Source organism: Nycticebus coucang, chromosome 4 (assembly GCF_027406575.1).
Source record: "Nycticebus coucang isolate mNycCou1 chromosome 4, mNycCou1.pri, whole genome shotgun sequence".
In the NCBI taxonomy this organism is placed as follows: Eukaryota; Metazoa; Chordata; class Mammalia; order Primates; family Lorisidae; genus Nycticebus; species Nycticebus coucang.
This window is the reverse complement of record NC_069783.1, coordinates 19,117,925-19,133,684: the sequence shown is the minus strand read 5'-3', so window position 1 is coordinate 19,133,684 and position 15,760 is coordinate 19,117,925. Positions and strand designations below refer to the sequence as shown.

At 36.6% G+C, this 15,760-nt stretch overlaps 1 protein-coding gene across 2 annotated transcripts in view; it reads left to right on the top strand.

Moving 5' to 3' along the window:
* LDAH (lipid droplet associated hydrolase) overlaps window positions 1-15,760 on the top strand; it is a 141,429-nt gene that overhangs the window by 88,304 nt on the left and 37,365 nt on the right. For both annotated transcript variants that reach the window (XR_008379646.1, XM_053589131.1), the window contains exon 5: window positions 531-765. Coding sequence is in view for 1 of the 2 variants with exons in the window: in XM_053589131.1 (XP_053445106.1) it covers window positions 531-765 (235 nt within the window). In the remaining variant the exon portion in view is untranslated. The remainder of the gene's footprint in view (window positions 1-530; window positions 766-15,760) is intronic.

The window sequence follows — 15,760 nt, the reverse complement described above, 5'->3', positions numbered from 1 at the left end:
AATGTAATTAATTAAAAATACTGAATAGAAGTGGAGTCACTTACAAGGCTCTACTTTCTTCTGGTATCGTTAGTTCATCAGGTTGGTATGACTGCTAAAAAGGTATATGTAGTATTAATTCCTACTTTCATCAGTCTTTCAAAGGAATTATGAATTGTTATCACAATCTAAGAGTTATTTAGAAATCTGATTCTGGGCGGTGCCTGTGGCTCAAAGGAGTAGGGCGCCGTCACCATATGCCGGAGGTGGCGAGTTCAAACCCAGCCCAGGCCAAAAACTGCAAAAAAACCAGAATTAGAAATCTGATTCCTTCTTCACCCTGAAAATTAACTCCATTATCTCACCCTTATCCATATTGTATGCCGAGACCTGTATAGGCTGAGAGCAGCAGGGTGATGGTTCTTTATAATCTGAACAGATTCGTAGTCATTCTAAAACCCAAAGATTTTTCAGTACTATGTAAAAGAACAATAAAGTAATGAACTACCCCATACGAAAACCTCTCATCAAATTATGTTTCTTTATTATAGGTAATTCGCTCCTTTCTGCTCTTTCCAACAATTGAACGAATGTCCGAGTCACCCAATGGCAGAATTGCCACTCCACTTTTGTGCTGGTTTCGATATGTTCTCTATGCTACTACCTACTTGATACTTAAACCATTTCCTGAGAGAATCAAGTCCTTGATGCTCAGAATGGGCCTTCAAATGATGAACCTGAAGAGTGAATTTTCACTGATGCATATTTTAGAACCATTCTGCCTAGGTAAGCACATTTTAATACGTATATTCTCATTTTTATAACAAAAAGTGTTTGCAGAACGATCTCAGACAGTGAACAAATACCAAGCAAGCATATTTGCTGGCTTTATTTTCTCTCAAAAGTTTAGAAATAATAAAATTGGAATATACATTGAGCAAGGGGAGCTCTATGTAACAAATAGAAAAGGCTCGTCAAGCTTTACTTTTACCGTATGTTATCTTATGTTTTTCTTTATGTTTCTAATTCTCTACTCAACCTGTAGGATGGTGAGAAACAACTCTCCTGTACATAGTACTTATGGAGTCCTAACAGGAAGCTATGTTGTGCCCTGTTAACACTCAGTTTGCAAAATCCTCACTTTGCAAAAAACAGCACAAGAGAAGAAGGCCAAATATTCTTTTGGAGTTAACAGGCTATGTTTTTATTTTCCTTCTTTAAATGGTTTTGAGAGCGTTTAAATTATAAGAGTGATAAATAATCATCATAGTAATATATTTTAATACTGGATGTTTTGCTGATTATATTTGCTGGATGTTCCAGGGAATATTTTTGTTCCTTAACTTTTGGCTTCAAAAATTACTTTAAAATGTAATCTCTTTTTTGATAATACTCATTTATACTGTATTTATAAATTACTTTCATAATAAAATAATCCTAGTTTCTTAATCTATGAAATAGGAACAATAATACCCCATACTTCAGAGGGTTATTCTAGGATTATATGTCATAATATATGCAAAGTTTCTGTCTAGCATTTTATTTATAACAGACCTCCAATAAGTGATATAACAGTAGTTGGCAGCAACAGCTAATGGCACTGTGGTCCTCAGAAGAATTAGTGAGGTTTAGGTATTGCTACTGTCCCTATTTTACAACTGAAGAAACTGAAGTACAGAGTAGTTACATGAATTGCCCAAACTAGTGGACAGTGCTTAAATTCAGGCAGTCTGCCACTGTGATTAGCTTCCTTTACAGTAGTTGCCACTATTGTCTTTTTGCGCTAGTTAATGGTAAAGGCAAAACTCCTGAATGAAGTTTTCTTCTATGCTCTATGTGTTAACAATGTCATAAGGCCACATGCATAGTGATTCTAGAAACAAGGCACAGCCCTGTCCATTCTGGTATATAGGTGCAGTTTGTGTGGGAGGTGTTTTTCCAAATATATAGTAAAAAGCAGTCATCAAAAATACAAGGTTCAATATATTTTTTGCATTTGTGGATTTTTTTCCCTCCATGCTTTCCCCAATTCCCATTCTTTATTGTAGCTTGGCATAGTAGTGAAAGGAAAAAAAAAAAAAGATGAGATAGGGAGAAAGAGAAGTAAAGTTAAGGATAGTCCTAGAAATTGCCAGAAGTTGAAGTGGGAAATATCCCTTAAAGACCATCTGGTTCAGGTCCTCATCCTTCCCTCATAATACAGAAAAGGAAGAGTTGGCCTACTAGTGAAAATGGCACTGACTGGAAGTCAGAAACCCTCAACCCTCATTTTGGTTCTTACCTAGACTCACTCTGTGCCCTCAATTAAGTTCCTTCTTCTCTTTGGTTCTCAACAGCTAATCACAACAAGAGTTACACTAGATGAAATCTAAAAGTGACTCCACCTTTGAAAATTACTTGTGACCTTTGGAATTGGGGCAGATGTATGTAGAATTCTCCAGGTCTACCTCAACATGATCATTTTATTTTCCTTTACAGTGTCTTTCCTCTCTTCTTTGGCATTTCTTTTTTTAACCTTACAGAATGGATTGAAATGGGGAGGGGAAGCAATCTTCAATTAGAGACACCATTTTCCTGCTTCTGGGAAGACAGAGTAAATATACTTTCCCCTACTTCTCCTTTTAAGTACTAAAATCCCCGGATATTATATATAAAACAAACATCAGAAGACTATACAAGAAGGAGAATAGAAGGCAAATTATGAAGGGACAGTGGGACCCAAAGAACAACACAGTAGTGAATTCCTTTGTTTTTCTTTTTACAACATATATCCTAGATGTGGAGCCAGCAACCCAGAAACACCAAAGAGTAGAGAAAAAAAAAAAGCTCCACAAAACCCTACTCTCCCTCCCCAAAAGATCAGGAAAGGGACAGCTTTTTATAGAAAAGGAAAAAAATCATTTTCTCTCTATCTTTTATGGTACTTAGTTGGGGGATAGACACTTGTCACAAAGATAGATTAACACTAGAAAAAATAAATTTATCAATGTGTATACCTCACGTATACATGGGAGATAACCCAGAGAAATGAATAAATCTTAAAGAGAGATTTTTTTAGGTCAGATATGAATTCCATCTTCAACTGAAACAAAGAAAGAACAGGTATCCAGAAGGCCAATATGGGAGACTGACCAGAAAAAGCACAGCAAATGAGAGAAAGGTTTGTCTTACCGATGTCAGTTGGTCTTTTAGTGACTTAGAGTCATTCTACTCTACCCAGCAATAACAAAGAGCCCTTCTACCCCAAGGGAACAGAAGTCAAATGGGGAAGCTAAAGTCTTGTCCCACCTGTTAATAATGAGGCAGCACCCTTCCCTTCCCCTGCTAGAGCAGTATTAGTAAAAAAAAAAAAAAAAAGCTAATGCAGAAAGTTTAAATAAGATCCAAAGTCTCACAACATAATAGCCAAAATGTTCATATCTTAGTTGAAAATCTAAAAAAAAAAAAAAATCTCAACTTTACAAGGAAAAGACAATAGATGCCAATAGCCAAAATGATAGAGATAATAGAATTATCTGAAAAAGATTTAAAAGCAGCTATTATAAAACGCTTTAAGGAGCAATTATTAGAAATGTTTAAGACTAATGAAAAGATAGATTCAGGAAAGAGAAGATTTTAAAAATACTGAATGGAAATTTTAGAACTGAAAAATACAATAACTGAAATAAAAACTCAGTGAATGGGCTCAATAGTAAAATGGAAGGGGCAGAGGAAAGAATCGGTGAAAGTAAATCAACAGAAATTAACCAACAGAGAGGAAATTAACTGAAAAGGGGGAAAAAATAAATATAGCCTCAGTACCTGTGGGACTATAACAGAAGATTGAACGTTTGTGTCAGCAGAGTCTTAGAAGTAGAGGGTGGGTCTGAAAAAGTACTTAAAGAAATATTGGGCTCAGCACCTGTGGCTCAGTGGCTAGGGCACCAGCCACATACACTGGAGCTGGTGGGTTCGAATCCAGCCCTGGCCTGCCAAACAACAATGACAACCGCAACCAAAAAAATAGCCAGGCATTGTGGTGAGCACCTATAGTCCCAGCTACTTGGGAGGCTAAGGCAAGAGAATCACTTAAGCCCAAAAGTTGGAGGTTGCTGTGAGCTATGATGCCACGGCACTCTACCCAGGGCCACATAGTGAGACTCTGTCTCAAAAAAAAAGGAGAAATATTGGCTAAAAACTTCCTAAATTTGGCTGAAGATATGAACCTGTAGATTTAAGAAGCTTAATGAATCCAAAAAAGAATAAATCCAAAGAAACCCACACTAAGATATATCATAATCAAACTTTTGAAAGCTAAAGCAAAATTTCTTAAAAGCAACAAGAAAGAAATGATGCATTATTCACAGAGGAAAGTCTATTTAACTGACAGCTGATTACTCATCAGAATCCATGGAGGCCAGAAGGAAATGGCACATGTATTTCAAGTGCAAAAAGAAAAGAACTATCAATACAAAATTCTATATCCAGAAAAAATACCTATATCCAGAAAGAAGAGTAAAGTAAGACATTCTCAAATGAAGGAAAAATAAAAGAATTTGTCACCATTAAACCTAAAAGAAAAGCCACAGGAAGCTTTCTCAACAGAACAGAAATGATTAAAAAAAGGAATCCTGGAATATTAAAAAAAAAAAAAAAGAACAATAGAAAAAGTTCAAGTGTAAGTAAATACATTTTCTATCTCCTCTTGAGATTTCTAAATTATGTTTGACAATTGAAACATAAATTATAAGACCATCTCTTACGGTTCTAAATGTATTCAGAGGAAATCCTTAAGGTACTGATATATGTGGGAGAGAGTGAAGGGACATAATGAGAAATAAGTTTTCTACATTTTACTTGAACTGGGAGATGTCAACACCAATAGAGACAACTAAAGCTGTTCAAAGGATGTACTCAAAACTGCTATAGTAAATCAAAATGAAATTCTAAAACATATTCAGTTATACACAGGAAGGCAGGAAAAAGAACACAGAGAAATGACAGAGAAAAAGCAGAAAACAAATAATAAAATGCATATCAAATGATTACATTAGTCTAAATACACCAATTAAAGGCAGAGATTGGCAGAGTGGATAAAAAAACATGGCTCAACTGTGTACTATCTTCAAAGACCTCAGTTCAAATATAACAATATAGGTGGGTTGAAAGTAGAAGAATGGGAAAAGTTATGTCATGCAAACATTTATCAGCAGAAGAAAGCAAGAATGGCTTTGTTAATGCCAGATAAAGTAGGCTTCAGCTCAAAGAAAATTACCAGGGATAGGAAAGGATATTACATAATAATAAAAAAGACAGTCCACAAAGAGTTCACCAGGAAAACATTGCAATCCTAAATATATATGCATCAAAAAAGAAAGCTGCAAAATATATGAAGCAAAAATTGTCCACAATTATAGTCAAATACTTAAACACCCCCTCAACAATTGATAGGACAATACTAAAAATTAGCAAAGAACTGAACAATTACATCAACCAACAGGATCTCCTGAACATTTATAGAACATTCTATGCAAAACAGTTAATTTCAACATACTAAAATAATTGAAATCATGCAGTGTATTTTCTGTGACCACAATGGAAATGGAATCAAACTAGTAATCAGTAACAGAAAATCAATAGTTAGATCTTTAAAAACATGGAAAGACCTCACACTCCTAAACAATACATTAATCAAAGGAAATTGCAAAGAAATTTAAGTAATAAAACTGAATGAAAATGAAAACGCAGCATATTAGAGTTTGTAGGACACAACTAAAGCAGTAATGGGTGGAAAATTTGTAACCTGTACTTGAAAACTTACATTAGAAATGATTACATTGGAGAAGGAAAAGTCTTGATATCCTAAGCTTCAACCTCGAGAACCTAGAAAGGAAGAGAAAATTAACCTAAAACAAGGAGAAGGAAGAAAATAAAAGAATGGAAATCAAGGAAATTAAAAAGAAAAACAATAGAGAAAAAAGCTTGTATTTTGAAAATATTAATAAAATTGACAAATTTTATTTAGCAAAACTGACAAGACCAAGGTGAAGACACAAATTACCAAGATCAGAAATGAAATACAAAAAACACCTGTACCGAAAAGTTTATTGCAGTGCAGTTCACCATAGCAAAGATATGGAATCAACATAAGCTGAGAGTGAATGGATAAGAAAATATGATACACACACACACACCATGGAGCACTACTCAGCCATAAAAAGGAACAAAATAATGTCATCTGCAGCAATGTGGAGTTAACTAGAGACCATTATTTTAAGTGAAGTATCTCAAAAATGGAAAACCAGACATCATGTTCTCACTAATAAATGAGAATAATAGATGGGTACACATGGGCACAAAGTGTTATAAAGGTCATGAGAGATCAAGAAGGGGGGAGATGGGAGGGTAGATGCAGGATCAAAACTTACCTATTGGGCCCACTGAACATTAATCTGGGGATGGGTGTACCAAGAGCATTACACGAGATATCTATGTAACAATAACACCAGTACTCTTTTAATTAATATTTTAAATTTAAAAAAAAGAAATTAACAGATATCACTATAGACCGTACTGACATCAAAAGGATAATAAAGGCTACTGCAACTAATTCTACACACATAATTTGACAACTTAGATGAAACAGACCAGTTCCTCAAGAGAGACAAATTACCACAATTCACCCAAGATGAAATAGGTAATTTGCATAGCCCTATAACCATGAAAGAAATTGAATTCATAATTTCCAAACTCCCCAAAAGAACATGTCTTTTCGGGTGAAACCAAGTGACCCAGATGCTTTCACTTCAGAATTATGGCAAATGTTTAAAAAAAAATAACATCACTTCTACCCAAACTCTTACAGAAAGTACAAGAGGAGGGAACACATCACAGTTCTTTTTTTTTTCCTTTTTGTTGAGACTGGGTCCCACCCTATGCCCCTGAGCAGAGTGCAGTGGGCGTGGTAGCTCACCGCAACCTCAGACTGGGGCTGCGGGCATCCCGCTGCCTCAGCCTCCGGAAGCCTCTGGGATTACAGGTGCTCGCTGCGGCGCCTGGCTGGGTTTTTCCATTTTTTTCATGAGTCGAGGTCTCGCTGTTGCTCAGGCGAGTCTCGATCTCCTGAGCTCAAGCGATTCTCCCTCCTCAGCCTCCCACAGTGCTGGAATTATAGGCGTGAGCCACCGTGCCCGGGCCACAGTTCATTTTTTGAAGCTGGCATTAATCAAAACTTGACAAAAACAAAATAAAACAAAAACCCCTACAAACTGATATCCCCTATAAATATATACACAAACATCCCCAACAAAATACTCTATTAGCAAACAGAATTTAGCAATATATAAAAAGAATTATAAACCACAATCAAATGGTGTCTGTTTCTGGGATGCAGTATTTTAAAATTCATTAATGTAATCTACCATATCAACAGAAGAAAAATCACATGACCATATCAACTGATGTAGAAAAAAATATTTTGGATGCTTGTGAGATCAGAAACAAGGCAAACATGTCTGCTCTTACCTTTTTTACTCAATATAGTGCTGGAAATTAATCCAATAAGGCAAGAAAAGGACATAAAAGATAAACATCAGAAAAGAAGAGATTAAACTATTGCTACTTGCAAATGGCATGATTATCTACAAGGAAAACTATGAAAAACACCAACGTGTAGAATTATTAAGTGAATTCAGCAATGTCATAGGATAAACACAAAAATCAGTTATTTCCATACATTTGCAATGAAAGCCAAAATTTTAAAATAATACCAGTTACAGTCATTCAAAAAAGTAAATGCTTAGGCATAAATCTGGCAAAACATACATGTATGGAACTTATATGCTAAAAACTATAAATGCTGATGAAACAAAAGAAGACCTAAATAAATGGAGAGAGACCACATTCATGGATTGACAGTGTCAACATAATAAAGATGTCAATTTTTCCCATGTTTAATATAAGTACTATCAAAATCCAAGCAAGATTTTTTCGTGTGTGTGTACCGACAAGATTATTCTAAAATTTACCTGGAAAGGACAAGGAACTAGAATAACTAAAACAATTTAAAAGAAGAATAAGGTTGAAGGAGCCAGCCTTTCTGGTTGTATGCCTTGTTATATAAGCTACAGTGGTCAAGAATGTGTGATATTTGTAGTATTGACACACAGATCAGTGGACCAGAGAAGAGAACGTAAAAATAGACCCACACAAATATGTCCAAATGATTTTTGACAAGAATGTAAAAGCAATTTGATGAAAAAGAGATTGCCTTTTCAATATTTGTTACTGAAGCATTTGGCTCTCTACAGGCCGAGAAGAAAAGAAAGAGAGAAAGTGAACCTTGATCTAAACCTAACACCTAATACAAAAATTAATCCAAAAGAGACCATGGATTTACAAATCCATGTATTTATATTTACATATAAAACTCAAAACTATAATCTTTTTAGAAAGAAATAAGAGAAAATATTCAGGGTCTAGGACTGGATAAAGAGTTGAAAAGCATGATTCACAAAAGGAAAAATTGATCAATTGGACTTCATCAAAAGTAAAAATCTTGCACTATTAAAGATTTTTCAAAGGACAAGCTACAGACTAAGTGAAAATATTTACAGCCTATCTGACAAAGGATTAGTATCTAGAATGCATAAAAATTCTCAAACCTTAATAGTAAAAATCCAAACAGTCCGATTGGACAGTGGGCTAAAGATGTGAACAGACATTTTAGCAAAGATGCCAAAAAGCATGTGAAAAGATGTTCAACATATTAGCCACTATGAAAATGCAAATTAAGATCACAGGGAGATCTGATATCACACAGCTGGCAGAATGGCTAAAATAACAAATAGCTGTAGCCGATGCTGGTAAGGATGCAGAGAAGCTGATCACCCATGCATTGCTGCTGGTAATGTAAAACGGTACACTCGCTCTACAAAACAGTTTGACAGTTCCTAAAGAAGCTAAACATGCAGCTACCATACAACCCAGCAGTTACGCTCTAGACATTCATCCTTGATAAGTGAAAACTCATGTTCACACAAAAACCCATATATGAAAGTGTATAGCAGTTTTGTTCATAATAGCCCCAAACTGGAAACAACCTAGATGTCTTTCAATTGGCAAATAGTTAAACAGATGGTGGGACAGACATACCATGGAATACTACTCAGTGATAAAAAGTAGCAAACTATTAATGTTCTCAACAGTTTATATGGATCTCCAGAGACCTATGCTCAGCAAAAAAAAAAAAAAATCAGTCTCCAAAGGTTGTATACTGTTTGATTCCATTTATATGGCATTCTTGAACTGATAAAATTGCAGAAATGGAGAATAGTTTAGTGGATGCCATGGGTTAAAAGTGAAAGAGGGGTCAAATCTTAGGTCTACTTTAAGTTCTTTGAGGTAGCTCCATAAAAATTTCCATAAAGATTATACTCATTTGCACTGGTGGGTATATACCCAAAGGGAAAAAGGTCATTTTATAAAAAGGACGCCTGCACTTGAATGTTTGTAGTAGCACAATTCACAATCACAAAGATGTGGAAACAACCCAAGTGCCCCCCAATCCATGAATGAATTAATAAAATGTAGTAGGTATATGCATACTATGGAGTAATGCTCAGCCATAAAAATATTAGTAATCTAGTATTTTGTGTGACAACCTGGATGGAACTGGAAACCATTCTTCTAACTGAAACATCACAAGAATGTAGAAACAAAGATGTGTACTCAATACTGAGTTGGAACTAATCAACACCTAAGTGTACATATGGAAGTAAATCTCAGTGAAAAGCAAGCTCAGGGAAGGAGGAAAAGGGATGGGTAAATTCACACCTCTTGGTTACAGTGCACATTATTTGGGTTAAGGACACACTTATAACTTGGACTCAATCTGTACAAAAAACAAAGTATGTAAATAAAACATGTACCCCCTAATATTCTGAAATTTTAAAAAATGAATGAGAGAAGTGGTTACAATTACAAAAGGGCAATAAGAGCCGTCCTTGTGCTGATAGAATTCTGGAATTCTCTTGTATCTTGATTGTATCACTGTCAATATCCTGATTGTAATGTCATACAATAGTTTTTCAAGATGTTATCTTTAGAAGAAATTGGGTAAAGGTTACCCGGATTTCTCTGTATTATTTATTACACTGCATATAAATCTGCAGTTCTCTTAATATAAAAACTGAATGAAAAACAAAAAAGCATTCTCCTGCTCAGGACACCATTTTCATCCTTGGGAGAGATGCTCCCTTCATTCTGATTGCCTGAATCTGATGCTACTTGTCCTTGAGCAATTGCAAAGGTTGAAGACCCAGAGTCACAGAACTAAGGGCACCATTAGATATGCAGCTATCTGTCCTTTCTATATGCCTTTTGGAAGTATTTTTTAAACCCAAATCAGGACATAATGTATTAGTTTTATCTGCTTTTCTATTTCTATGAAAAAACTAGGTATAATAAATTATACTAAATTATATATTTGGTGAATATATAATATAATACATGTAACATGAATTCAAGTGTTTAATGTTTTAATTAAAACAGGTTGTTACATAAAGGTATTTTCTAATTTTTCTGCACCAGAGTTATGAGCACTCTCTTGGAGAAGTAGGCTCCAAAATCTGAACTTGAAAGAAAAGAATCTTTTAGTTCCAGTAGTCCACCTCCTGCTATATCTTCTAGCAGCCGTTAAGTGCAGGCAGCAGCGAACAAGGCACTTTGAGCCTATGACATGTTCTTCTCCCTAACCCAAGGGAACCAGAGATTTCTCACCACACTGTTGCTTGAGGAGCCCTGGGCTTCCTTTCTCATACAACCATAGTAGAGTTATAATCCTGTGTTCAAAATAGACTTTGTAAACCAGACTGGGCCCATCAACCACCTTGCCTCATCTCTATTTGAAACAGCTGACTTACAGCCTTTTGGAGCACAACCCTCCTATTTCTGACATCCTTCCTGTCTCTCATTTTCTAATCCCTTGGCTCTAATCCATACTAAAATGGCCTCTGTTCTCTTCCCATTGCCCAGTCGGTCTGTGTAACTTTAGGCAAAGGAAAGGAGGCAAAATTTACCTGTCTGCTTTCTTCTTTGAGTTTTTGCTTCATTCCCTACTTAGTTTGGTCTTGTCATCATTTACTAAGCAGCTCAGACATCCTAGTCAGCTTCTTCCCTCCTGTTCCCTCTAGATCCCCAGTGCCACCCTTGCCATCTCTTACACTAGTCATTACAGAAGCTTTCTTTGCCCAGTTTTGCCCTGGCCATCCGTTTGGTAATCCTAGTATATTACTTAATAGAAATGAAAGAAGGTCCCAGCTAAAGAAGAGCAACACTCATTAGCAGAAGAGCCACACCCCTACAGATGGTAAGTGGGCGCCACCAGAGTTTATGCTGATGAATGGTGAAAGTAACCAACATTCATAACAGCCACTCGAGTTGGTGGCATGATTTTGAGGTTACATGTAGAGAAGGGTTATCAAGGGAAAAGAAGGTCAGGTCAGAGATCATTCCTCGCTGGGAATCTGTCCTGGCCAGATAATTCCCTCCGCAGATTTGTTTCTCTGTGGCTTGACCGTCACTCAGACAGCAACCTTTAACTTGCCAGCTTGACTTTTAGAAGGCCTTGCAGTGTTTGCACATTATGTAATGTCTGTGCTTCATTAGAAATCTTACAGAAACAAATGGAGGAAGTTAGCTAGTCCAAGTACTGGATAATAAATCCTGCCCTATCTAGATAGAAACTAGTTTTCTGTATCCTTTAGTTTATACACACATTTTTTGTTGTTGTGGCTTTGAAAAATTCAAGGAACCAAAATACTCAATTATTTTGGCAAAGATGGCACATCCGTCTGTAGGCCGGAGTTCTGTGCCATTTGCACTCTTCTCCTCATTTCCTCTCCAGCATTCGGAGAAGAGCAGCATACTAACTCAACAGCGTATGTTACAGACTTTACAGGTGCCCATCGGCATGATTTGTGTAGAGGGTTTTAAATGCTTTTTTTAAAGAACATATATGGATTTTTCTTTAATTCTGGAATATTTACTGTATTTCTTTAGAGTAAATGTTCTTCCATTTCCTGAAAAATAGACTTCACTGAGACAGCTAAGTTGGATTTTCTGACCAAACTTAAAAGAAAGTATATTTTAGTTCAGCAGTATAATAGATTAAAATAATTAACTTTTAAAAATCCAGGATTTTCCTTTCAATGCATCTTACAAGGGTATATGTGAGGCTTGGTAAATGTGGAATGTAAATGTCTTAGCAAAGTAACTAAGAAAATGCCAGGAGGGCTATGTCAACTAATGTGATGAAAATGTGTCAAATGGTCTATGAACCAAGTGTATGGTGCCCCATGATCATATTGATGTACACAGCTATGATTTAATAAAAAAAAAATAAAATAAAATAAAAATCCAGGATTTTTTTTTGTTAGGCCAAACTGATGTTTTAATTCCTTTCCTAGAAAAACACAGCATAGCGATATAGAGAATTCCTGGTGGATTACATTACTGTGTTGAATACATTCTTGCAAAAGAAATTTTAATAATCTGTCCTTTCCTTAATCAATATGGAAATAACTTTTAAAAACATTTACAATGATAAAACATGAAAGAACTATTTCATGAGCTGATAATATTAGCTTCACTTAAAAAATCACAAATTTCTTCTCAAAATATTTTTCACTTGATCACAGAATCTTTTTGTTTTCTTTTTCTGGTAAGACAGGGTCTTGCTCTCTCACTCTCCTTGGCTAAAGCACAGAGCATCACTGCAGCTCACAGCAACCTCTCTCTCTTGGGCTCAAGTGATCCTGTGGCCTCAGCCTCCTGTGGTCAGGTAGGACTATCCTTGTGCACCACCATACCCAGCTAATTTTTCTGTTTTTTGTAAAGAAGAGGTTTTGCTCTTACTCAGGCTAGTCTAGAACTCCAGGGATCAAGGAATCCTCCCACCTCAGCCTCCCAAAGTATTAGGGTTATAGGCATGAGCCATCATGCCTGGCCCCAGAGCAATTTTTTTAATTAGATGAAACCAAATTCCCATGTTTCCTATTCTCCTATGTAAGCAGCTTATGAAAAATCTGTTTATGAAATTCAGCTGTACCTTTTCGTGACTCATAGAATTTCAGGAATGAAATGATCTCTCTCTCTTTTTTTGGGGGGGGGGTTATTATTAGGATTGGGTAAAAGGTGGTTTGATACATGCTAAGATATCATATCTGGTTTAGAATTAAATGACTCGGTGACTATCTTACTATTTTTTTCTAAAGAAATTTTTACTTATATTTTTAAATTATCTACCAGTCTGAATATTATATTTTAAAAAAAAAAATACAACACCTTCAGTTATTTTTTACTTTGGTGACTTAGGTAAGTTTATAACCAAAGTCCTGGTTTATAGACAAAAATGCATAATAAATTGTATCGAATAATTCATGCACAAATGTTATGATATGAGAATTACTTTTTTAGACGTAGTTTTCACATTGTTAAAAGCCACACTTGGAACCATTAGAAAAGGTGGAAAACAATCTACAAAAAGTAAAGAACTGCTGAAGAAGTTCCCCTTCTAGGGAGGCTCTGCTGATATACGCCTTTCCGAGTACCCAGCCTTCCTCTGCCTGAGGCTTTGTCTGCGTAAAGTTCCATTGAATGTGGACTGCTCATGTCTCCAGAATCGTCGAGTCTCACATTTCAACTCCAAACTTTGCTACCATGCAGCTCTGCTTGGCCTCAACCTCTCTAACTCCCGCATACTCAGCAAATGTTGCCAGTCTCAGGGACAGTCAGAAGTCGTGCTAGGAGGGGCTGTCCTGGGATAGGCTTTTTTTCGTCTTCTACCTCTACCTCCTCTCAGGCAAGCACGAGACACATAGAGATACAGCAGGAGGGATGCCACCCTCCTCCCTAAGTACCAGAACCTGTCAACCCCTGTGCTGTCACCAAAAACACCCAGAAAATTTAAAGGCCCTAGTTTTAATTCACTTTTATCAATACTGTGGTATCCATTCAGATCTTTCGCCTTTTATTCACTTCTGTCAGCCAGGATTGAATTTGATACAAAAATTAAAATCTACAAAATAGATTACAAAAAACTAAATTTTAATGGCCTAAACAGATTGTGATCTACTTTTCTCGTGCACCAAGAAATCTGGGCATAGGCAGTTGAGATGTAAATATCATCACAACAGTGTCACTTGGGATGTGATGTGGGTTCCTCCCATATTTCAGCTCTGATATCCATAGCACATAGGTCTTTATCCTTATGCTGCTCATCATGTCATGATCACATGATGACTCTGGCATCTCTAGGCCTCATGTTTAACATTCAGACAGAAAGAAAGGAAAGGGAAAGAAAAGCAAAAAGTTTATTTATTTTTTATTAGCCATTGACTTATATAGAAAGTCTTCCTCTAGGAACTTCTTCCTTTAGATTAGCATCCAGAACTATGCCATATCCCTCACTAAAAGGGATATAGAAAGTCACATGTTTCAACTTTCCCATGTCTCAGTGGAGGAAATCAAGGGAAATGAGTCTATTATTGGCTTTTGGGTAGTTACATTGTATCTACTATCTCCTCCTACTCTACCTACCAAACAGGAGCTACCACAGTTAATTCCATCCCTTGTCCACCAGAGCTGAGATCCACCATAGACATATTCTTCTGGATTGTCTTTCAACTTTGTAAGCCCTTGCAAAATAATCTCAGACTGGGGTTTATTTCTTACTTGCGGTAGGTCTTCTTTGAATCGTCTCTAAATGTACCTATCCATAATAGAGCCCATCTCAGCTTCCATGATTATTATTACACATTGACTAAAGTAGTACTTCAGCCATAGTAGACCAGGAGTAAAGAGTCAATTTGACACTGCAGTGTATACGCACCCACCTGAGTAGACCAGGAAGAGAGAACCAAGGTTGCACTGGGTTATATATACCCACATGGTACATGTCCTTCCTCCAAAATTCACTATGCTAATTAAACCAGGCCCACCTCTAGTAATTCGCTTTGCTTCAACACCAGCAATCCCCTCTCCTCAATTTAATGCCAAAGCCAAACAGATGAGGGAATTTTAGCATGGAATCTTACAACTGGTACTAAGCCACAAGCCACCAAAACCGCAGGATAACTTGGCTTTCCACCCCCTAGTTCTACGTCAGAAAGCTATTTATGTATTGCCTCAGAAACTTGCATTTTATAATTATTGGTGGTTTTACTTGCCTCTGCATTGTCCCCGGATGCTATGACCAGTGCCTATGTGGCCTGTTTTCTGGCCAGTTCCTATCAGAAAGTCTTAGATTTGCCCTTTGGTCTGTAACTATTTGTCCTACTTTTATGCCATTGTCTGCCAGCGTGGTTTCCCAGTGTCAGTGAGCTTCAGTCTCCACTGTGCTGTCAGTTCCTGGACCACTGCAGATGAAGCAGCAGGCCTTTCCTCCTCACCCCCTTCCCAAAACACTAGCTGAGCAACCTTACCCTTCAGTCTCTTCTCATTTATTTCATTTAATAACCTTGCTTTCCTGATAGCTGCCAAGAACTAAGTGCTCAGATAAGCAGTAGAAAGAATAATGAATGAAACATAGCTCCTGCCTTTAAATTACTTACAATGTGGTAGGGGAGACAAATATGAAGAATTTTAATATATAAAAACAGGTACAGGGTATCTGGTACTAGGAAAGGAGAGATCCATTCTGCTGTGGTAAGAAGCAGAGGAAAAGACAGATGAGTTGGGATTTCTCTAGGCAGATGGAATAGCGGCAGAATAGACATGAGTTGAACAGAGGCAGCCTTCTGTT